Here is a 25,536-nt window from a genome sequence, read left to right on the forward strand (position 1 = left end):
ATATAGATTCTGGACTTCTTTTGCTATATTGGTTTGTAATAATCTTTCTTCTGATGTTTACCTGCACTTCAACGTGCATGTCCAGACCTATCAACCTGCAAAATAGCTAAGAAAGTTACTGAGGTAATGAAGGTGGAATGGAAATCATGTATATGAAACATATTCTACACAAGTTAAACAAGAATAATTATCACCACGGTTATCTTTTTTCATTGCACAGATCCACAATGAAATTTTCATGAATATTTCAGTATCATTTATAATTTGACATGCAATGATGCCCTTTGAATGAAATAAATCATATCATACATGAGGGAAGCAGTAAGTCACAGTGCAGGCTGAATGTTTTCAGATCAACCAGTTAAAAATATTCAAATACAAAATCCAGTCTTTTTCTTCTGAGGATACCCCTGCAAACAGCATTTTGTTTGTACTCATAGACAACTTCTGCATGCTTATTAAGAGCTTTGGTTTCCTAGTTAAGTAATATCACACTTGTCTGATGACATACAGAGGGATTTGGGATAATTACAAATCTCTTTGATCTTTGAATCTGACAGCATATCTATGGAAACTGCTTGGTTTTGTGAAACAATTCAAAAATCCCCACTTGCTCAGATAGTTGCTTTTCAATAGGTTTATGAAGATACTGTTTTTGTTGTGAAAAATTCCAACTTGAAGCCAATAATCTTTTACTGCATTTCTGCAGTGCTGAGAGGCAGCTTCTTTCCTTTTTAATGCTGGACATTTTTTAAGCAGAGTGGCTCCAGCAGAGAAGTATGTGCCCTGTTAAATACAGCACATTCACATACATCAATCAAACACACAACCTCACCACCCACCACACAAGTATTTTAATTTCAACTATTCTAAAAAGAATTTACAAAGTAGAAATACACTGCAAATAGATGCCCAGAAAATTGGACCATTAGCATTCGATATTTATGTATAAATTGAGCATAAAAGTCTTTTTGCAAATGTTGGATTAGTCAAGAAATCATTATCAGGTTAATTAGCATCCAGTGGGAAAATAGCTTGCAATTCACCTTCATGCATCAGATTTTTGCCCAGCATCTGGCCTGCATTTAAATACGTCACAGGTGATACAATGCATACTTCTCTCACTGGAAGTTGAAGCTTTTGGAGGAATCCTACAATTTTTGTTGTTAATTCACAAATAAAACAGGACCACATTGCACACAGGGAATGAAATAGAGATTAAAGGCATATTAATGTCCTGCACAAAGCACCACCCAGCCTCATTTTCCAATGGCCAGCTTTATGTTGGTTCACTTGAGCTCCCTTCAAGCAAACAGCCTAGAGAGCGGGCAGCGTCGGAGCAGGCAGCGGAGTGAGTAGCAGCAGAGTGTTCTGGGCTTTGGCTCAAGGGGCTTCGGCGTGAAGGGGCAAGGAGGGTAAGTAGCCGAAAAGTAGGTAAAGGCAAGGTTTAGCTTTTGGTCATTATAGATTTGTAGGTGGGACTAACTAGGGAAAAAAAAAGGTAGTCAGATGGAGGACATGGTGGTGTGCTGCAGCTGTTTGATGTGGGAACTCGTGGACCTTGCTGCGGTCCAAGATGGCCACCTCTGCAGTAAGTGCTTGAGGCTGGACGAACTTCGGCTCAGAGTTGATGAGCTGGAGTCGCAGCTACAAACACTGTGCAGCATAAGGGAGGGAGAGAGTTATGTAGCCACGGTGCATCAGGTGACAGTCATCCCCCTTAGGGTAGGTACATCTGAGGTTCAGGAGGCAGATAGAATGGTGACGGTCAGGGGAGGGAAGAGGAAGAAGAAGTCAGGCAGGCAGACAGGACAGAGAGCCCCGGAGGCTGTTCCCGTCAGTAACAAGTTTTCTGCCTTGGAAGCTGTTGAGGGGGATGACCTGCAGGGGCCAAGCTGCAGTTACCAGGTCTCTGGCACTGGGACTGGTACTGCTGCTCAGAAGGGAAGGGTGGGAAAGAGACATGTGGTAGTGATAGGGGACTCGATAGTCAGGGAAACAGACAGGAGGTTGTGTGGCAGTGAGCATGAATCCTGGATGGTATGTTGCCTCCCAGGTGCCAGGGTCCGGGATATCACTGATCAGGTCCACAGAATTCTTGAGTGGGAGGGAGATCAGCCAGAAGTTGTGGTCCATATTGGCACCAACAACATAGGTAGGAAGGGGGATGAGGTCCTGAAGAGTGAGTTCAGGGAGCTAGGCAGAAAATTGAGGAACAGGACCTCAAGGGTAGCAATCTCGGGATTGCTGCCAGTGCCACGTGATAGTGAAGGTAGGAATAGGAGGAGGTGGCAGATAAATGTGTGGCTGAGAAGTTGGTGCAGGAGGGAGGGTTTTAGATTTCTGGATCATTGGGATCTCTTCTCGGGAAGGTGGGACCTGTACAGAGAGGATGGGTTACACCCGAACCAGAAGGGGGCCAATATCCTTGCGGCGAGATTTGCTAGGGTGGTACAGGACGGTTTAAACTAGTTTGTGAGGGGGAAGGGAACCGGAGGAGTAGGTCAGAGGAAGAAGGGAATGGGGAAAAGTTAGATCAAACAGGTAGAGAGGCTTTGGGGAAGGAGAAGCAGAATACAGGCTATAAAAGTAGTAAGGTAGATGGACTGAAGTGTGTTTACTTAAATGCAAAAAGTGTCAGAAATAAGGGAGATGAACTGAGGGCTTGGATAAGTATGGGGGACTCTGATATCATGGCTATTACTGAGACGTGGCTGACGTCAGGAGAGGAGTGGATATTGAATATTCCTGGTTTTCGGTGTTTTAAGAGGGATAGGGAAGTGGTGAGAAGAGGTGGAGGGGTGGCGATACTGGTCAGGGACACTATTACGGCTGTGGAAAAGATGGATGTTGTAGAAGGATCATCTCCAGAGTCTGTATGGGTGGAGTTAAGGAACAAGAAAGGAGCAGTTACTCTACTAGGAGTATTCTATAGGCCCCCCGGTAGCAGTAGAGATATAGAGGAGCAGATTGGCAGGCAGTGTTTGGAAAGAAGCAGAAATAACAGGGTTGTTATAATAGGAGACTTCAACTTCCCAAATATAGACTGGAACCTGCTTAGTGCCAAAGGTTTAGATGGGACGGAATTTGTTAAATGTGTCCAGGAGGGATTCCTGACGCAGTATGTTGACAGGCCGACTAGAGGGAATGCCATGTTAGATCTAGTTTTAGGAAATGAACCGGGACAGGTGAAGGATCTATTCGTGGGTGAGCATTTGGGGGACAGTGACCATTGCTCCATAACCTTTAAAATTGTCATGGACAGGGACAGGTGCAGAGAGGACAAGAGGTTTTTCAATTGGGGAAGGGCTAACTTTGAGGCTATAAGGAGAGAACTTGGGAGTGTAAATTGGGATGTCCTTTTTGAAGGAAAATGTACCATGGGGATGTGGTCGATATTCAAGGATCTTATGCAGGATGTTAGGGATAAATATGTCCCGGTGAGGCAGAGAAGGAATGGCAGGGTGAAGGAACTGTGGGTGACGAGAGAGGTGGAACGACTTGTTAGGGAGAAGAAGGTAACATACGTGAGGTATAAGCAGCAAGGTTCAGACAGGGCCCGTGAGGAATATAGGGTAGCGAGGAAGGAACTTAAGAAAGGGCTGAGGAGAGCTAGAAGGGGACATGAAAAGGCTTTGGCTAGTAGGGTTAAGGAAAATCCCAAGGCCTTTTTCAAGTACGTGAAGGGTAGGAGGATGGCTAGGGTGAAGGTAGGTCCGATTAAGGACAAAGGTGGGAGAATTTGCCTGGAGGCGGCGGAAGTGGGAGAAGTTCTGAATGAGTACTTCTCTTCGGTATTCATCAGGGAGAGGGGTCTTGATGATGCAGAAGGGAGTGCTGGTAGGGGTAATGTTCTTGAGGTTGTTGATATCAAGAGAGAGGATGTGTTGAAGTTGTTAAATAATATTAAGACAGATAAATCTCCGGGGCCTGACGGGATTTTCCCCAGGCTGCTTCGAGAGGCTAGGGAGGAGATTGTTGAACCACTGGTAAGGATCTTTGAGTCCTCGTTGTCTATGGGGGTGGTGCCGGAGGATTGGAGGATTGCGAATGTGGTCCCCTTGTTCAAAAAAGGTAATAGGGATAGGCCAGGGAATTATAGACCGGTGAGTCTCACGTCTGTGGTGGGTAAGCTGTTAGAAAGGATTCTAAGGGATAGGATTTATGAACACCTAGAGAATCATGGACTGATTAGGGACAGCCAGCATGGCTTGTGAAGGGAAGATCTTGCCTCACAAGCCTGATAGAGTTCTTTGAGGAGGTGACCAGGAAGATTGATGAGGGCAGTGTGGTGGATGTGGTTTACATGGATTTTAGTAAGGCATTTGATAAGGTTCCTCATGGTAGGCTTCGTCAGAAGGTCAGAGGCCAAGGGATCCAAGGAAGCTTGGCTGTGTGGATTAGGAATTGGCTTGCATGTAGAAAGCAGAGGGTTGTGGTGGAAGGAGTGCCCTCGGATTGGAAGGCAGTGACTAGTGGTTGTCCCCATCAGGGATCGGTTCTGGGACCTCTACTTTTTGTGATATTTATAGATGACTTAGATGAGAGGGTGGAGGGCTGGGTTAGTAAGTTTGCGGATGACACTAAGATAGGCGGTGTTGTGGATAGTGTGGAGGGCTGTCGGATCTTACAGAGGGATATTGATAGGATGCAGAGCTGGGCTGACAAGTGGCAGATGGAGTTCAATCTGGAGAAGTGTGAGGTGGTACACTTTGGAAGGACAAACTCCAGGGCAGAGTACAGGGTAAACGGCAAGGTACTTGGCAGTGTGGAGGAGCAGAGGGATCTGGAGATTCATATTCACAGTTCGTTGAAAGTTGCCTCACAGGTGGAAAGAGCAGTTAAGAATGCCAATGGGATGTTGGCTTTCATAAGTCGTGGGATTGAGCTTAAGAGCCGCGAGGTTATGATGCAGCTTTACAAAACTCTAGTTAGGCCACATTTAGAGTACTGTGTTCAGTTCTGGTCGCCTCATTATAGGAAGGATGTGGAGGCATTGGAGAGGGTGCAGAGGAGATTTACCAGGATGCTGCCTGGATTGGAGGGTATTGAATATGAGGAGAGGCTTAAGGTGCTAGGGCTTTATTCACTGGAAAGGAGGAGGATGAGAGGAGACATGATAGAGGTATATAAAATATTGAGAGGAATAGAGTAGACAGTCAGCGCCTCCTTCCCAGGGCACCAATGCTCAAGACGAGAGGTCATGGCTTTAAGGTTATGGGTGGGAGGTTCAGGGGAGATGTCAGAGGGAGGTTTTTCACCCAAAGAGTGGTTGGTGCATGGAATGCACTGCCTGGGGTGGTGGTGGAGGCAGATACATTGAACAGGTTCAAGAGCTTGTTGGATAGGCATATGGAGGAACGTGAGATAGAGGGATATGCGGGAGGAAGGGGTTAGGTAGTGTGAGGGTGGTCTGATGGACGGCACGACACGGTGGGCCGAAGGGCCTGTTTTGTGCTGTATGGTTCTATGGTTCTATGGTTCTATCTCAGCCATTTCTTTGAAACTCACTTGTGCACTGCACAAGAGTAAGTACTGGCTCCTCGATCAGTCCGCAGCTCGCTGTGACTTGGGTACACTCAGGAGTGAATTGGGCCAGTAAATTGTACACGGGATGTTCAAGCACACTGAACAGTGTGCACCCACCCCCATCCCACATGTCAGCCTTTTCTGTGGCTGCACTGCGACTGCCATGGTAACAGGGTTTTTGAGTGGCAACTTGCTTCCCAGTGGCCAGGCATCAGTGATGGGCAGCTGCAGGCTCTGACTGGAGATTCCAATGGGAACTGCATAGTACCCATTTTATCACCTGAGTAGGGTGCAAAGTGCAATGGCAGTACATTTTTACACACTTCTTGAGAATCCCTTTGGGAGATGGGAGTGGGTGTTTACACTTTATACAACACCCATTAAGGGCATCAAAATTTCTCCAGTTTCTCGGTAAGAATGTTTACCTGTTAGTTAACCCTGCATCTGCTGTCATTAATCCTGGTTGGCAGAATAAACAAATGTAGAACCAGAAGGTGGTTCTGCACATTGTTTTGGATATTGGGCACAGAAGTTATCCAGGGAAAATCCACTGTGTCAAAGGAGACTTGGATTATGTCATATTAATAGGATGGAGTGCAATGTGTGCAACAGGGATTGTGTTTATTCTTTAATTCACTGCAATGTGTTGTTTGATAGTTAGGAGTAAATTCAACAATCCAGACGGTCTGGCGAGCCACATTTGAAAGAAACAAGGAATGACAAATTATTGCCACAGTGTTGATGTTCTGCCTCTGTCTAAATCATGTTCGTTTTTAATGCAACTTCATGTCAGGAACACAGAATCTGTGCATCTATGCAAGTATTAAAAAAAAGCTCAATCTGTTTTGATATAAATCATCTCTACCCTAATGGTTTGAGTGCCTGCCACACACTTCAGGCTGTGTAGTAAAATCAGGTGCAGTTCACATCAGGCAGTTTTATTCTATTTTTGGAATGTCTTTTTGACACAATGGCTAGATGGATTAAATCAACTGAAGTGGCTGAAATGAGAAACAACTTTTATCATGATTTGGTATTGGCAAGTAACCAAAATAACAAACTGAAATTTTTTAGCAATAGCATCATACATCAGTGACAACTAGATGGTTGAATTTGATGTGATCAAAGATACTGTGGCTTAGTTTTTGCTGGGTGTTGCCTGCTGTTCTAATCAGGTTGGATATACCACAGGATCCATGAGTCTCATTCACTCAAATGGGAAATGTAGATTACAGAGGAGAAATGGAAACACAAGTAATTTAAAAACATAAAACGATGTTTTTTTTAACTGTGTGAAACTGCTTTTAGTTAATTTCATTTTAAAATTAAACGCAGAGAAGCTTTGCCTGTTATCAAAGATCCTAACGAGAGTTCTGTGGACATAGCTTGTATGAATCATTCATAATTGTTACATAACAGTTCCATAATTAGAGGCCCAAATGTTGCTCAAGGCCTTCCTGATCTATCAACACTGGTCTTCTTGATTTGTAGAAAGTAAGTTGTGAGGATAAATGTAAGCACTGGGGTCCACTGGAGAAAATCCAGGCCTAACAATGTAATTCTAGAATTGACAACTCTAAGTAAATCATCCAAAGCAGAATCTAAAACAGAACTTGCAAGTGGGTAAAACTAAGGAAGATTGTATTCAATATTAGACAAATGCAAGATCTCTATAATCCAGAAGAAAATGGAGAATATATTATGTTACTGGGTCAATGAATGATGTTGAACTGGCTAGAGAAGTTTGCTGGTGGCACAGTAGGATAGCTTGTATAGCTGCTGCATCACAGCTCCACTGATCTGCTGTCTCTATGGAGTTTACATGTTCTCCCTGTGACCACTTGGCTGTCCTCTGGATGCTCTGGTTTCCTCCCCCTTTCAGAAGATATGCTGGTTTGTTTACTAATTGGACCACTGCAAATTGCACAGGTGAGTTGTAGAATCTGGAGGGAGGTGATGGGAATGTGGAGAAAACAAAAAGTAAATGTAGACATGTAAAAAGTATCCTGTATGCCTTTTTCACCACCTTATCTACTTGTGCTGCTACTTTCAGGAAGTCCTGGATTTATAAACCAAGGTTTACAATATTCCCCAGGGCCCCAGATTCCAATGTGTATATTCTGCCCTTATTACTCTTACCAATACCAAAATGCATCAGACTACACTCCTCAGGATTAAATGCTATCTGCCATTTCTCCATCCATTTTAGCAACTCATCAAAGACCACCCTCCTCTAATATTAAATACACAACCAATTTTTGAGAACTGATGGTTTTGCATGAGTTTCATTCTTACCATTACAGTCACTAATTTTTTTATAAAGATTCCAGATTTATTTAATTACCTTAAGTTAAGTTCCCCAGATGCCATGATGAGATTTGAATTCATGTCTCTGGATCAGTGGTGCACAACTTTGGGGGTTAAGACAGCAACTTAACCACTGATGTACTAATTTAGATCTGTATCTGAATGGGAATTAAATTAATTTCGAAGCTTAAAAGAGGATTTTCCAACTTACATCCCTTAATAAAATATAAAACTATTCAAAATTAAAAATATTTTAGATCTATGATAGCAAAGACTAAATTTAAACATTTAGGATTTTAAATCTTTGGATGAATACAAATGAAACCAAATCCAAAATACAGAGTTGGGCTGAGAAGTGGCAGATGCAGTTCAACCCAGATAAGTGTGAAGTGGTACATTTTGGTAGGTCAAATATGTTGGCGGAATATAGTATTAATGGTAGGACTCTTGACAGTGTGGAGGATCAGAGGGATCTTGGGGTCCAAGTCCATAGGACGCTCAAAGCGGCTGCGCAGGTTGACTCTGTGGTTAAGAAGGCATATGGTGTATTGTCCTTCATCAATCGGGGAATTGAATTTGGGAGCCAAGAGGTATTGTTGCAGCTATATAGGTCCCTGGTCAGACCCCACTTGGAGTATTGTACTCAGTTCTGGTCGCCTCACTACAGGAAAGATTTGGAAGCAATAGAGAGGGTGCAGAGGAGATTTACAAGGATGCTGCCTGGAATGCGCAGCATGCCTTATGAAAGCAGGTTGAGGGAACTCGTTCTTTTCTCCTTGGAGAGACGGAGGATGAGGGGGGACCTGATAGAGGTGTATAAGATGATGAGAGGTATTGATAAGGTAGATAGTCAGAGGCTTTTCCCCAGGGCTGAATTGGTGGCCACAAGAGGACATAGGTTTAAGGTGCTGGAGAGTAGATATAGAGGAGATGTCAGGGGTAAGTCTTTTACTCAGAGAGTGGTGAGTGCATGGAATGGGCTGCCGGCAACAGTGGTGGAGGCGCATATGATAGGGTCTTTTAAGAGACTGTTGGATAGGTACATGGAGCTGAGTAAAATATGGAGCTATGGGTAAGCCTAGTAATTTCTAGGGTAGGGACATGTTTCGCACAGTTTTGTGGGCCGAAGGGGCTGAATTGTGCTGTAGTTCTATGTTTCTATGTTTCTAAAATAAAAATCATAAACTTAGAGATATTGGAAGGATTGAAGGGAAGCAAAAAAATTGTTATGAGGATCGTTGTACAGGTACATTGCTGATAAGAAGATAGCCAAAATAATGGGTGATGACCAACAAAAGTGTGGAGGAGGGTGCAAGAATATAAAATTTGTTAAGTAAGTTGCTTGTCTCAAATTTTGAGAAGGAACATGGTAAAAGGGAATATAGATCCAGCAGATAGATGTATTGATCATTATTCAGGGAGATAAATCACTGGGGTCCAAAAGACTGCAGCGCAAAGGAAGCCTGGACTCCCCTTACATTTCTGTGGAATAAAAGACAATGCTGGAAGGCTGAAGGGAGAAAATGTTACTTCCTTCCTCAAAGAATAAGCCAGGAAATTATAAACTGCTTCACTTACTTCGATTATTATTACACTAGCACATTGTATAATGCAGGATGAAATTACCAGGTTCACAGAAACATGAGTTAATCGGACTCAATTGCCAAGGGTTTCTAAAAGAAGAGTAAATATGACAAATTTAAAAGAGACTAAATGTGACAAACCTTAAAGCATAAAGGAGAAGATAAAACTGAGTAATTTTTAGATAGATTTATGAAAAAAATTTTTGATGAGACCTAAGAATTATGCAAAACGATTGCATGCAAAATTAATGGATGTGTGGCCAAATGTATGGCATTTCTCAGGTGGAAAGGAAATGGTCAGGGGTTAACTGGCCATTTCTGAGACAAGCGAGCGTAGTTTTGCGGCAGAGGTTTATGCCAGAACTGCTCTTTCTCAATGACATCTGGAAGAACCGTACTCACAACCTTTCCTACTGGAGGAGCTTGGCCTAGGGAACCACCAGAGACCTGCAAACAAATCTGGAAGTAAAGTGTTCTCCAGTTTGAACTGGACAATCTGGAAGAACAGCACCTCATATACCATCTGCATAGCCTACAACCCTATGGCATGATCATTGAATTCTCCAATTTCAGGTAACCTTCTCCCCCTCTGACCCTTTTCTCTCTCCTCCTAATCTACCCAGTTTCTCCTACATTAAACCCCCACCAGCCCCGATCACCCTGTCTCTTTCCCCTCTTCCACCCACTCCACCTGCTCATCACCCACACACTCCTCCCACTGGGACCCTCCCTTTATTTCTCCTATCTACCCTCACTTGATTCCATGCTCCACTTTCCTCTTCCATCATCTGCAGCCCTTTGATGCCTACACCTATCACCTCCCAGCCTCTTGTTGCTGTTTCCGCTCTCCCCTCCTCCACGTGCCTGTCAGCCCTCCTCACCTGCATCCACCTATTGCTTGCCAGCTCTTGCTTCAGCCCTCCCCCTCACCTCTTTATAGTGGATATGTCCCCTCTGCTCTTTTAGCCCAGATCAAGGGTCTCGACCTGAAACATTGACCATCTTTTCCCTCTGCAGATGCTGCCTGACCCACTGAGTTCCTCCAGAGCTTGTTTGTTTGCTGCGGATTCCAGCATCTGCAGTCTCTTGTGTCCTCCAGTCTCCATCTGGCAATTGGACCTGTAGTCACTGTGAGGTCTGAGCCTTGTGCTTCAGCCCTTCTCCTGCACTGCTGCCAAGCACTGTTAACTTTGTCATCTGTCAAAATACTGGAAGGTCCATATCCTTTTCTTTAAGTTGTGAGGATAAATGTAAGCACTGGGGTCTATTGGAGAAAATCCAGGCCTAACAATGTAATTCTAGAATTGACAACTCTAAGTAAATCATCCAAAGCAGAATCTAAAACAGAACTTGCAAGTGGGTAAAACTAAGGAAGATTGTATTCAATATTAGACAAATGCAAGATCTCTATAACCCAGAAGAAAATGGAGAATATATTACGTTACTGGGTCAATGAATGATGTTGAACTGGCTAGAGAAGTTTGCTGGTGGCACAATAGGATAGCTTGTAGAGCTGCTGCATCACAGCTCCACTGATCTGCTGTCTCTACGGAGTTTGCATGTTCTCGCTATGACCACTTGGCCTTCCTCTGGATACTCTGGTTTCCTCCCCCTTTCAAAAGATATGCTGGTTTGTATATTAATTAAACCACTGCAAATTGCACAGGTGAGTTGTAGAATCTGGAGGGAGGTGATGGGAATGTGGAGAAAACAAAAAGTAAATGTAAACATGTAAAAAGTATCCTGTATGCCTTTTTCACCACCTTATCTACTTGTGCTGCTACCTTCAGGAATATCTGACTACATAGATGATCAGGCAATCAAAGGAACAACACCTAAATATGTTGATGCAACAAAATGATGCACATTCAAATTAAAATGGGGATTTTGAGATTGAGGCGAGAACTATGAAATTGCTGAAGGACATAGCAGAATAAACACGTAGATGCCAGATGCCATCCTGGAGCAGAGGGACCAGCTTACAGATCATTAATCATGGTGGAATAATTGGGTACGGCAGTAAAAACTGTCCTTATAATGCAGAAGCACAGAGGAAGCAAGATGTAATGGTAAGCTTGCATAAGAATTTAGTTTGTCTGTAGCTGAGACAATGAGGAGCTTTAGGCACAATTTTGTAGGAATTATTAAAGGAGCAGCACATATTCACTGAGACGTGGTTGGAGATGAAGTGCTTCACTACATTAGAAACACTACATAAATGCACGCTGTTGTTGACAGAGAGGCTACAGATTGAAAGGGGATTTGAAGAGTTAGAGATCTTTTGATGGAAAATGAAATAGGTGGATGATGCAGCCTTTTTTTTAGACAGCATGTCAGTCAATGGTGATGTGATGGTGAACAGTGGTCACACATTCAAGACCATTTGAGAAAAGGCAGAAGGGTTGGAAAAATGTTTTTCTGCATATTGGTGGGAATGTGATTGCACTGTTGTTGACTAGAAGTTTAGATATTTTAAACATTTCAGAAAGCTTCCTGAACAAGAAGAATATTAAAGGGATGGGATGTGAGCACAAGTCAGGGCAGACTTGGTTGCACAAATAAGGACTCCAGTATAGTTTGATGGACCAAATAGTAAGGTTCTGTGCTGTTATATAGCTCTCTGATGGGGATTAGGTTTTTTTTAATGGAAGGATAAAATTAAAGAACATCATGATCTTTGACGTGTATACATTTCCTTGCAATAGCTCAAAATATTGTACCAACTAATCTTCACTGCAGTTTGATTTCATTTCATTGCTAATGAGAGCAAAATTTTCCCATTAAGTTCTTCTTTTCATGATAAATTTCTATGTCTACATTGATAAGGAAAGCTGCTTAAGTGAAATTGCCACATTGCTATTGCACAATATGGGCACTGGTGAGTTCTTAAGAAGCTGGTCCAAGTCCAAAGAGAAAATTAAGACTATTAAGCTTAATTTGACTCACCTTTATTTTTGGAAGTTCTAAACAAAGCTTTGGAGCAAATTGAAACATAAATTTATTGTTGCAGCTATATAGGTCCCTGGTTAGACCCCACTTGAGTACTGTGCACTGTTCTGGTCACCTCAGTACAGGAAGGATGTAGAAGCCATAGAGAGGGTGCAGAGGAGATTTACAAGGATGCTGCCTGGAATGTGGGGCATGCCTTATGAAAGCAGATTGAGGGAACTCGGCCTTTTCTCCTTGGAGAGATGGAGGATGAGGGGGGACCTGATAGAGGTGTATAAGATGATGAGAGGTATTGATAAGGTAGACAGTCAGAGGCTTTTTCACAGGGCTGAATTGGTGGCCACAAGAGGACATAGGTTTAAGGTGCAGGGGAGTAGATATAGAGGAGATGTCAGGGGTAAGTTTTTTACTCAGAGAGTGGTGAGTGCATGGAATGGGCTGCCGGAAATTGTGGTGGCGGCTGATATGATAGGGTCTTTCAAGAGACTGTTAGATTGGTATATGGAGCTGAGTAAAATAGAGGGCTATGGGTAAGCCTAGTAATTTCTAGGGTAGGGACATGTTCGGCACAGCTTTGTGGGCCAAAGGGCCTGAATTGTGCTGTAATTGTTCTATGTTCTACGTTCTATGTTCTATAAAGTTGTACATTTCACAACAGCATGATTAAATTTATCACCAACAGTGTGCATTTATATGACACCTTCCATATGTTAAGATTATCTGAATGGTACTTTCAATGAATTTCCTATTGTGTTTCTTAATGACTTTTTCTTGAAGGAATAAGCTTCTTCCAAGGAATTGGACTTGATACTTTTGCCCAGAGCTTTGAAGCTGTGAGTTGAATTTTTAATGTGTACTCAATGTGCAACAACTTTCCAGTTCATTGAGTTGTACTGAATACTTTCTTCAGTTTTTAGAAACCTTTACTCAGTAACTTTACTACAAATGGTAAAATGGTAATGAACTGGAGGGGGACCAATATCCTTGCGGGAAGGTTTGCTCGTGCAGCTTGAGGTGTGGTGGGGTTTAAACTGGAGTTGCAGGGGGGTGGGAACCAGTGTGGCAGGGCAGCAGGTGGAGAGGCTGTGGGGAAAGTAGATGTTAAGACTACAAGCAAAGATGGAAACCGAAAGGTTGAGCTTAGTGGGACTAATGTTCTGAGTTGCATCTATTTCAATGCAAGGAGTATTGTCGGTAAGGTAGATGAACTTAGACCATGAATCTGTACGTGCAGTTATGATGTTGCAGTCATTAGTGAGACTTGGTTGTCGGAGGGGCAGGGCTGGCAGCTGAATGTTCCAAAGTTCTGTTTTTTAGGCATGATAGAGGAGGAGGTATTAAAGGGGTGGGGGTGGTGTGGCATTACTCATCAGGGAAAATGTCACGGCAGTACTCAGAGAGGACATAGTGGAGGACTCAACTACTGAGAAATAAAAAAGGGATGATCACGTTAATGGGACTATATTATAGACCTCCCAATAGTCAGTGGGATTTAGAGGAGCAAATTTGTAGACAGATATCAGACAGTTGTAGGAAATATAAAGTTGTGGTAGTTGGTGATTTTAAGTTTCCACATATTGACTGGGACTCCCATACTGTAAAAGGACTGGATGGGTTACAGTTTGTCAAATGTGTTCAGGAAGGTTTCCTTAATCAATATGTCAGGGTCCCAATTGGAGAGAGCGTGATACTGGATCTCCTCTTAGGGAATGAGACAGAGCAGGTGACAGAAGGGAGTGGAGGGAAACACTTTGGATCTAGTGATCATATTTCCATTAGTTTCAAGATAATTATGGAGATGGATAGAACTAGTCCTAGGGTTAAGATTCTAAACTGGAGGAAGGCCAATTTTGAGGGCATCAGAAGGGATCTGGCATGCGTGCATTGGGATAGGTTGTTTTCGAGCAAAGAGATGCGTGGTAAGTGGGAGGCTTTCAAAGGTGACATATTGAGAGTACAGAATCACAATGTTCCTGTTAGAATAAAAGGCAAGGCTAACAAGTTCAGGGAACCCTAGTTATCGAGGGATATTGATGCCCTGGTAAAGAAAAAGAAGGATGTGCATATCAGGTATAGGCAGTTAGGATCGAATGAGGCGCTTGAGGAGTATAAAAAATGCAAGAGAACACTTAAGAGAGAAATCAGGAGGGCTACAAGAGGACATGGGATTGCTGTGACAGACAAGGTAAAAGAGAATCCAAAGGGTTTCTATAGCTATATTAAGAGCAAAAGGATAGTAGGGAACAAAATTGGTCCCCTTGAAGGACAGCATGGTCACCTACACGTGGAGCCGAAAGAGATGGGGGAGATCTTAAATGAATTTTTTGCGTCTGTATTTACTCGAGAAACAGACACAGAGTCTACAGAACTGAGGAAAAAGAGTAGTGAGGTCATGGACCATATCTGGATTATGGAAGAGGAGGTGCTTGCTGTTTTGAGGTGAATTAGGGTGGATAAATCCCCAGGGCCTGATGAGGAGTCCCCTCAAACCTTGTGGGAGTCTAGTGAAGAAATTGCAGGGGCCCTGGCAGAGATATTTAGAACATCGTTAAGCACCAGGTGCCAGAGGACTGGAGGATGGCTAATGTTGTTCCATTGTTTAAGAAAGGCTCTAAGAATAAGCTGGGAAATTATAGGCCGGTGAGCCTGACGTCAGTTGTGGTTAAATTATTGGAAGGTATTCTGAGGGGCAGAGTACATAAGTATTTGGATAGACAGGGCCTGATTAGGGATAGTTAACATGGCTTTGTGCATGGCAGATCATGTCTAACCAATCTTATAGAGTTTTTTGGGGAGGTTACTAGGAAGGTTGATTAAGGGACCATGGTGGATGTTGTCTACATGGACTTTAGCAAGGCCTTTGACAAAGTCCTACATGGGAGGCTGGTCCAAAAGGTTAAGACGCCTGGCATTCAGGATGAAGTAGTCAATTGGATTCAACATTGGCTAAGAGGGAGAAGCCAGAGAGTGGTTGTAGATGATTGTCTCTCTAATTGAAGGCTTGTAACTGGTGGTATGCTGCAGGGATCGGTGCTGGGCCTATTGTTGTTTATCCTTTATATTAGTGATTTAGATGATAATGTGATAAACTGGATCAGCAAATTTGAAGATGACACGAAGATTGGGGGTGTAGTGGACAGCGAAGGAGGCTATCAAAGCTTGCAAAGTGATCTGGACCAACTGAGAAAATGGGCTGAAAAATGGCAGATGGAATTTAATGCAGACAAGTGTGAGGTGATGCACTTTGGGAGGACAAACCAGGGTAAGACTTACACAGTGAATGGTAGGGCAGTGAGGTGTGCAGTAGAACAAAGGGACCTGGAAATACAGATCCATAATTCCTTGGAAGTGGCATCACAGGTAGATAGGGTCATGAAGACAGCTTTTGGCAAACTGGCCTTCATAAATCAGGGTATTGAGTACAGGAGTTGGAATGTTATGTAAGTTGTATAAGATGTTGGTGAGGCCAAACTTAGAGTATTGTGTGCAGTTCTGGTCACCTACCTGCAGGAAAGATATCAATGAGCTTGAAAGAATGCAAAGAAAATTTACAACGATGTTGAATAGGTTAGGACTTTATTCCATGGAGCACAGGAGACTGAGGGGAGATCTTACAGAGGTATGCAAATTATGAGGGGTATAGATAGGGTGAATGCATGCAGGCTTTCTCACCTCAGGCTGGGTCAGACTAGAATTAGAGGTCATAGGCTTAGGGTGAAAGATGAAATATTTAAAGGGAATATGAGGGAAAACTACTTCACTCAGAGGGTTGTGCAAGTGTGGAATGAGCTTCCAGCAGAAGGGTTGGATGTGGGTTCAATTATAACATTTAAGACAAGTTTGGATAGGTGCATGGATGAGAGAGATATGGAGGGCTATGGTCCGGGTGCAGGTAGATGGGACCTGGCAGAAAACCAGGCTGGCATGGACTAGATGGGCTGAAAGGCCTGTTTCTGTGTTGTAGTGCTCTATGACTTTATGACTAAATTTTTTTTTAAATGTGGATAAATCTCAGAAATCTAAAGGTAAAATTTCATGAGTTTTTTTTAAAGAAGAAAGTATGCATGAGAGAGAATGATTGGAAATAAAGAGATAGAGAGCTATGGAAGCAGAATGGACATGGGGATCAGAGATAGAGAAATGCTGTAATTAGTAAACAGTAGTAGACCTGTGGATAAATAGATAGTGGATAAGGTGGCTCGGTAGATATTGGTAGAGACAGAAAAATAGGTAGCAGTTAAATGTATCTTCAACAGGGGCACCAAAGACACCAATGATTTGACCATCTTGCCCAATATCTACACCAGTTTTTTCTTCAATTGACATTAAAGACGGGGCAGGTTGTAAAGGTTACTACTTCACATTTTGCAAGATGTTGAAAATAGATTTTATCCACTCACCAGAGTCATACTTTGATCTAATTCCCCATTTTCCAAATTTCTGAGCCAACAAGTAGTCTAATTTCTATCCTGGTGACTCATAATAAACGTAAATGTCTTAATTTAATTTTCTTAAAACAATCAAGATAAGATAAGACAAGATAAGATATCCTTATTAGTCACATGTACATCGAAACACACAGTGAAATACATCTTTTTGTGTAGAGTGTTCTGGGGGCAGCCCGCAAGTGTCGCCATTCTTCCGGCGCCAGCATAACATGCCCACAACTTCCTAACCTGTACGCCTTTGGAATGTGGGAGGAAACCAGGGCACCCAGAGGAAACCCACGCAGACATGGGGAGAATGTACAAACTCCTTACAGACAGCGGTGGGAATTGAACCCGGGTCGCTAGCGCTGTAGTAACGTTACGTTGAATTCTAAACACAAACAACATCAAAGGGGACAAAGTAGGAATATGACTTTGAGAAAGAAGATCAGCCATGATTGTATTGAATGAAGGGCAGAATGAGCCAATTCTGCTCCTACCCTCTATGTTTCTTTGTTAAAGGAAGCAATAAGAAGAGCGGCTTGTAGAAGTTGGTTAAGGTGAGGGGAGCTCTGGTTAACGGTATTTCTGTGGTACAAGTGAAAAATAAGAAAGAAGATGGAGAGTCATCAGCAAAATATTTGACAGCAGGGTAGTGTGAAGCAGAAGAAATGGAAATAAGAGATGGGGAAGTGAATCTGAAGGGAGTTAATTATATTCTTCCATAGCCTTTAATTATTCCCTTTGGCAAACATGCTACACTACCCATTTGAAAGAAACAAGGAACAACAAATAGAAAAGCCAAGGAAAAGAGAGATAAAAGGCCAAACAGTTGGGGAACGAGGGGTATTTGGCAACCATCAAAACTGGAAACACTGCGAGATTTAACAATACTGAAACTAGGGAAGGGAACAAGGAAAAGATCAAAATGAGTTAAAATGTTCAAAATGTTTTGAAAAAATCAGAACATCCCTGTGATAGGAAGGAAGGTAGGAGAAATTAATAGGCAAAAAGGATAACAGCACAAGGAAAGTAAAGGAGGTGGAATGGGACAAGTAAAGAAATAAATAAAAGATTTGCCTAGAGGACTTGAAAATGGCAACAGCAAAGTAATCACCACAGCTTCTGTCAAGAAAAATTGAGAACTAGGCTTATGATCTGAAATTGTACATCCCATTGTTGGTTCTGGAAGGTTGTAAAGTGCTGAACAAAAGAAAGAAGCTCTGTTTCCAAGCTACCATTTAGTTTCATTGGAAAGTCCAGTTGATGGTGGAGAGAGCAAAGTGAAATTTTTTTCAAATTTATTTATTTATAGCTTATTGACCGAGTTGGCAAGGCAGCATTAATGTCCACCCTGGGCATTTCACAGTGCAATTAAGAGTTAACCACTCTGATGGAGTTACAGATGTTTCAGACTGGGTGATGAGGACTGACTTTAGTCAACCGGACAGATTTTAGAACAGTCTGGTAGTTTCATTCTCTCCATTACTAATCCTAGTACTTGGATATTCATCAATGCCATTTTCCATGTTAAAATGCCATTAGCAATCTCCCAAGCCCTGTTTTTAACTGCTCCAAAATAAATTGTGAAGTTTCTTAGCATCAGTTCTAAAACAATACTTTGCCTCACTGTTCAGGATTCAGGAAGAAGCACTTAAAAGTTCACATCACTTTACAACAACTGCATGGCTTGACCTGCTGAGTATTTCCAGCATTTACTGTTTTTATATTAGACCCTCGATGAAGGTCAACCCTTTTGGGAGCTCTGCAACTGTAGGTGTGAATGACCAAAACTCAAAGGTTCCACCCCATCTCCTTCACTGGTTTCTGAGAATAAGGTTGACCCTGAACTTGATCTTGAGAGCAGGCCCTTGTGTGAGTTTGTACTTGAGTTTATCAGAGGTCAGAGAAGGAGTAAGGACAGCCTTGTGAAAGGGTTGCCTGTACAGTTATTGGCCCTGAAGGTAATATTGATTAGAGAGTGTCTTTCTGAAGCCTGTTTCTGGTACCCACTCATATTAGATTCATTCAACAGGGAACATGTAACTACTTTTTCTGCAAGATTTCCTCCTGGACTGTTAGCCACTTAATGATCAGGGGTGATTTGCTGATCCCAGTTTGGCTTAGTTCATGCTTGAGATGTGTTTTGCAGAGAGTTGTGCAGTGACCTACCGATGGCTTTAGGACAAATTTGTCAGATTCTTTAAATAATACTCAATATGAGCCTTCATCATTATAAAAAGTTGTTTTTCCGTAAGCAAACAGTACCAATTGTATTTCAGATCAATTTGAAAATCTTGCTGGAGATGAATTTTGGGTGAGCTGGACAAACAGCACTAAAATTCATGAAAATCTTGCATCCAGTAGACCATACAATATTTATGACTGCCATTAATTCTATCAGAAATAACATGAAATTGGTTTAAGCTATATTAATATGATTCCCATCTAAGCAGTGCCCGTTTTCCAGGCTTTGCACAGACAAATTGGTAGGCCAATTCCCTAACTGCTCATAGTAGAATTCAAACTCATGTTTCTGGATCAATTGGCTAACCTTCTAGACATCAGGCCAGCAACTTCACCAATGTGTTTCCATATCCCTTTGGGCAATCAAAAAAATTGATGACTGGTTTACATTTCTTTCCTCACCCTTCTCATCAACTGTGATACTATAAACCCAATTTCATTTCATTTAAGGAATAGTTAGGTAAGAGATCTATCCAATCACTTGCCCTATCACATAAGGTATCCATATTTCAGTCACAGACTTCTTGATTTTACACTGGCATTTCCGATCTATTCACAATATCATAAAAAATGTATTACAGATATTCCTGCTGCAGGTTACTTTGCATCATAACGATGAGCTCTGTTGCACTGAAATATAATTCCCATCTATTCACGAATCTGCCCAAGGAAAAGCACAGGTTTGGTATGCGGACAAAGAGCAAATAGGAATGCAATGCATAAAGTGTGCTGAATGGCTCCTGGATTGAAATTTATACCAATTTACACAGGCCAATACCGACACTGTTACTGCAAATGATTATACGTTACACTATAATCAATTCTTTGTACCGGATGTACACACAAAGATTTTGGAATTAGGAAAAAATAATTTCTAACTTTTGAACAGCTCTTCATTGGTCTTTCTGAAGAATAGCCACAGTCATTCACAATTTACAAAGCATCTGGATGAGGATACTCAAGAACAAATGGAACACTCCTCCAAAATACCTCACGAATGTTTCACAGTTTTCAGAATAATTTAAGAATATATCTTACCTTTCTTCACATTGACCAGTGAAAGTGGGCCTAAGTTCAATATGTCCGATAAGTACGTTTTGGCTGGATTTGATTATACGCCAACAAGGAATTTGACACACTTTTTTTTCAGTGCAGCAGCCTGAGTGAGTGTTACTGATGATGATATACTTGAATAAGTGTTGATTAATGAGGTATTAAACTGGCATGTTGTCCTGAACAATACATGGATTGGTCTTTAAACCTGAATATTTCTGGCAGGCAGTCTACTGATATTTATGGAGCATAAACATTTTGTTAAATATACATGCTTTGGTAGAGTTAACTTTGTTAATGCTTCTGTAGGATCTCCTGAATATATGGCAAGATTCTGAATTTAAAAAAATGTTAAAAGTTATTTCAAAAAGACAGCTTTTATTACAACTTCATCAGTTGCAACTGTCTCAGCTTTCAGAATACTACTATTGAAATAACTAAATATAGATTGCATACACAAAATTAATGCAAGAAGACAAAACACATGGCTCCACAGATCTTGAGAGTCACCCAAGATGATTATAAAATGGGATTTGCTTTACTGCTTTGGAAAAGATTAAAATTTGTTTTGACTGGCACCATGCCAAAGGGATTAAGAATAAATTGCTAATGTATTCCATGGGGTTTCTATTATTAGCAAATAATACTTGAAGAACAAAAATGTAACAGATATATCGGTTAGTCAGTGGAGTTAAATGTCACTGGTGGATTTTGTAAACCATGGTGGAAACTAGTCCTCATCAACAGAGTGGTGCTTTGAATCCTGAGCTCCTGCTTAAATGAACTACGCTTTATTCAGTCAATCTCAATAGCATTTTTATTCCCTTTGTTCTCATGCCAACAAACACAACCATACAAAGAAAATCATTTATTTATTACTAGAGGGCATAGGCTTAAGGTGAGAGGGAGGATGTTTAAATGGGATCTGAGGGGTACATTTTTCACACAGAGCAATTGGTATCTGGAATGAGCTTCCAGAGGAAGGGATGGAGGCAGGAACAGTAACAACATTTAAGAGGCCTCTGGCCAGCTACTTGAATGAGCAGGGCACAGAGGGATAATAAATTAATGTAGGGAAGTGGGATTAGTGAAAATAGGCATGATGGTCAGCATAGACAGGTGGGCTGAAGGGCCTGCTTCTATTCTGTACAACTCTACAACTCTATGATTTGTTTTTTTTTAAATGGCACAAGAAAAACATGCTATTTTAAAAGAAACTTACCTGCTTGATCTTTAAAGATTTTTGATATGACAACTGGCACACTATGTTCAGCACCTCCCTAAAGAACAGAGAGAAACAGTAAGAAACCATGATACATGTTCCCACAGAATACTATTAACGTAAGTAAAAGGACAGAGAGAATGACGCCTACCTTAATACTTAGACCCATTCCACCAACAGGCTGTCTGCGAAGTGTAACAGTTCTGTGCTTTAAAAAATCGTACAAACACTAAATTTAGTAGCATTACAAGATAAGACAACATATATACTGACATGAGAAGTATGTTCTGCTTGTTACTCTTTACTAAATTGTATTCTGGGAATTGTACAAATAATTAACTTATCACTTTGAAGAATTTTGTGAACTGAAGAGCTGAACCTATCCAGTTCAAGAATGTAAACTAATAACATAGAAAAATGCGAAGATGTAGTCAACATCATTGGGATTTCTTCATAGTCACCACATTTTCTGATTTTTTATGTTTTAGTGAACACCTCTCTCCTATTTTCTCAAATTGCTTAGGGTAATGAGCTACAAACTAGTGTTCTAGTGCACACGTGAGCTTGCACGACTACTTTGTAGTATCTTCCTGACTCTGCTTGGCAAAATGTCCAAAAATCTACAGGGCGGCTGGGGGGATGCTGTGGGAATCATCACCCTAGTCTCGTTCCTGATCTAACAAAGATATCCTGAATGATTCCTGCCAGTGGGAGATAATTTTTTGGGTTGTTGCCCCCTTTAATATGCATCCTGCAGTCTTTTCACAGACATTGGATTCTGCTAGCTATCTTTTCAGAGACAATAATCCACTGGTAGGTTTGGTATTGTTGTTGTGGAGCTCAAAGAAATGCAAGAATAATGCAGTCACCTGAAACTCCAGACTCTTGATCAAAGGAAACAAAAATACTAAGAATAAGCACAGACCACATGCTTGCTTGAGGTGTTGCTTTGCTGTTCACAAAGATCATGACTGATCCTCCACCTCATCCACTTTTCTGCCAGACCTGCATATCTCCTAATCTCCTAGGTGCCCCAAAACCTAACTTAGCCTTGAATAAATTCAACGATTGAGCATTCATGAGCCTCTGAGCCAGACAACTGTTCTAGTTTCATGATTAAAAGTCCTCTTACAGTGTAGAAGCTGTTAGGAGGCCTATAACATGCTCTCATAAGGGATTTTTTTTATCCCTTGTTTTCTCTTATTACACCAATATTGATTCTACTTCTTGTTTTTCTGAGCCAAGATCATTGCTGACTGCTGCTATTACATCAGCCTTCATTACCAAGGGTGCCCATCATCTTTTGTTCCATCTAAATATCACCTATCCTGGAGTACTTAGTTTCCCTTTCATCATCATGCAACCATGTCTCTGTAAAGGCTGTAAGATCGAACAATTTTATCTACTTTGGTTGTTACAAATGATTTATGCTTTCAAATTGAACAACTGTAATTTTATCTTTTTATTGTTTTCCTTGATTTGAGCTTGTAAACTGATGTACACTAGCCATTCCCGTCATACTCTGCCTAATATTACACAGATCACTACTTTGTTCTGCAGCTTTGATTTCCTCTTTAAATTTATAACTTGCACCGTATCGGTATTGCCCCCCCCAACAACACAGACTGCCGCCCCATTTCCATCTTTCCTTAGTTCAGCCCCAGTGATCCAATTCACCAGGTCCATGGTCCCTGCCTACGTTAAGATGAAAACTTATTGCAAAGACACACCTCTTCCTTTCCTGATTGCAGTTGCCAGTGTCTTCCACGCCAGTCTTTGAGTCACACATTCTATTCTTCAAATGGCTTTTCATCAAATCCTTTCAGCTAAACTATTTCCAGTTCTATCTTTACCATTAACTTCACTTGTTCTGCAGCAGTTAGATCCTCCCCTCCAACTTCAAGTTCTTTTCCAGTTATCAAGAAGACACAAGGCAGACAAAACTTATGGGATTCCAGTTACAGTTGCAGAGAACAGCATCAGTCCTGTCCGCTACCACTGTTCCAACCCTTTCCATGCCTCCCACCTGAATTGCAACACAGTGCCAATATCACACCACCAATCCTTCCCACAGGTTTTGTTCGCAGTTGCACGTGCAGCATAAAAGCCTAAAGTTCTTGCATCCTGCAGCCCCATACCTGCCTGACTTACAGTCATGTCCTCCTGTCTCTGAGCATTGACCAAATATAAACTGATATGTAACTGAGGGATTTAACTTCTTCCAGGATCAAAACGTCTGTTTGAATGCTATGTAATATGTACACAGCTCAGGTGACAATCTGAATATTATTAATATGAAAATTATTATCCCTGCATTTTAATTTCCACCATAGCTCCTCAGACTCTTTCTGATACCTAATAAAGCCAACAACTAGACTTTAATTTCGCAACTCAGGGCCAAATTTCCTCAAGGTGCAAAGATTGACTGTAAATGTGATTGCTCTGTCAGATCTCTGACAACACCAATATGTTGTGGCTGTTACTTATCACCAGATTGCTCCTCCTCCCAAGGGTGATGAGCTATAACCAGGCAGGTTGCTCATTTGATGCTAACAGCTGTCGTCAGCACATGTCATACTTGGCCCTTCAACTGATTTGAACCACTGAGGCAGCACAGTTGAGCAGTTACAGGACTCCACAGCAGCTGACCAATAACTAAAATCAATCTTCATTGATCAGCATAGTACCATTACAAAGGTGTGATCACTACAAAGCTCATCAGCAAATATGAGCAACAGATAAACGCAGTCTTCTCATGGGTACTTGCAGGTAGCAACACCAGATTCCCGAGAGAATGCCAGGACCTCTCTAGGTCTGGGTTTGGGGACTGTGCTTGCTAAAGGTATAGAAACGACACACACACACACACACACACACACACACACACACACACACACACACACACACACACACACACACACACACACACACACACACACACACACACACACACACAGAATACAGGAGATGAATGATGATTCCAACACATTTATGTCTGAACTCCTTGCTTTAGTTGAATAACCTTTCACAATAATACAAAATTAAAATTATGGGTTTTGCACTATTATGACAAATCATAAGCAATTCTTGAAAAGCAGCAACATAATAACTTCACAAAGAGTAGAGATCAGTTTGTTTTGCATGAGGAATAAAAAGTAATGATGGGTATATTGGCTCAGAAATAAAAATAGCAAAAGAGAAAAGAACTCTCAGTGGAAAGCTCATTGACAAATCTTTGATCCAGACATTATTTAATTTGCAATACTGATTTGGACACAGGATCATCTGTAAAATAATTACTGCAGCAAAAGATAATCAGTTCCAAAACAGTGGAAGAATGACAGGTATTCAACATGATCCAACAGACCCATGAAAAGGAACAGTGCAAATTGAAAGGGTGATATTCAACTGCATTAAACAGGCATGTTGTAACAATGCATTAATCAAACACATTGATGTTTTATTCATACTCACACCTGGATGACACTGGTAGACAAGGCATTCATTATAAGACAACGTTTACTGCTTCCACACTCTTCCAGTACATAATTTTATAATTCAGTCACATCAGGACAGTTGTCAGTTGATCATTCATATCATAATACATGAAAGCTGAACCCTGTCCCTTCTATAACTGGGGTGATAATGAGAAAGTGTCAGCTGTATGCAATCTACATTGAGAATGTATCTACCTTTGAGAAAGCAACATTTTTAAAAAAGAAAATTTTCAATGCAAACCATAACTTTGTTTAGGAGGATAATCTGTGAATGAAACTGGAACTTGGCTAATTTTGGATCATTTAAAATTTGTATTCCATAATCATTATTTTGTTTTTAGCATGGTACAATAGATTATGTTAAATGGAACTCCATTGAAATTTTATTTAATTCCAAAGACACAGCCTCACCATAAATTCTTTAAAGGATAGTAGAGTATTGTAATATATTGGGAGGAGAAAAATGATCTAGAATTTTTAATACATAATGGACATAAATGTTGCAATAAAAAAAATTAGAAAAGGATTGTGCTTGGCACAGTTCGCCCGAAACACCAAATTGTTTCCATGTCCACTGTACATTAAACCTATTAATGCACTGTGGTGCCCACACACAAACTGTGCTGTCCACTGGAAAACAACACCAGCTTGGATACTACTTCAGCAAACTTCAGATTTTTTTTTATTTTCTATTCACAGAATGTGGGTGTCGCTGGGTGATT

The 25,536-nt window shown here is 41.3% G+C and overlaps 1 protein-coding gene across 1 annotated transcript in view; it reads right to left on the reverse strand.

Annotated features, from left to right (window-relative positions):
• Positions 1-25,536, reverse strand: part of sntg2 (syntrophin, gamma 2) — a 226,240-nt gene that overhangs the window by 179,060 nt on the left and 21,644 nt on the right. Inside the window, exons 3-4 of the mRNA XM_052025436.1 lie at positions 21,469-21,525; positions 21,318-21,375 (exon numbers count right to left, since the gene is read on the reverse strand). Coding sequence (XP_051881396.1) covers positions 21,318-21,375; positions 21,469-21,525 — 115 coding nt within the window. The remainder of the gene's footprint in view (positions 1-21,317; positions 21,376-21,468; positions 21,526-25,536) is intronic.

This window comes from Pristis pectinata, chromosome 10 (assembly GCF_009764475.1).
Source record: "Pristis pectinata isolate sPriPec2 chromosome 10, sPriPec2.1.pri, whole genome shotgun sequence".
Classification (NCBI taxonomy): Eukaryota; Metazoa; Chordata; class Chondrichthyes; order Rhinopristiformes; family Pristidae; genus Pristis; species Pristis pectinata.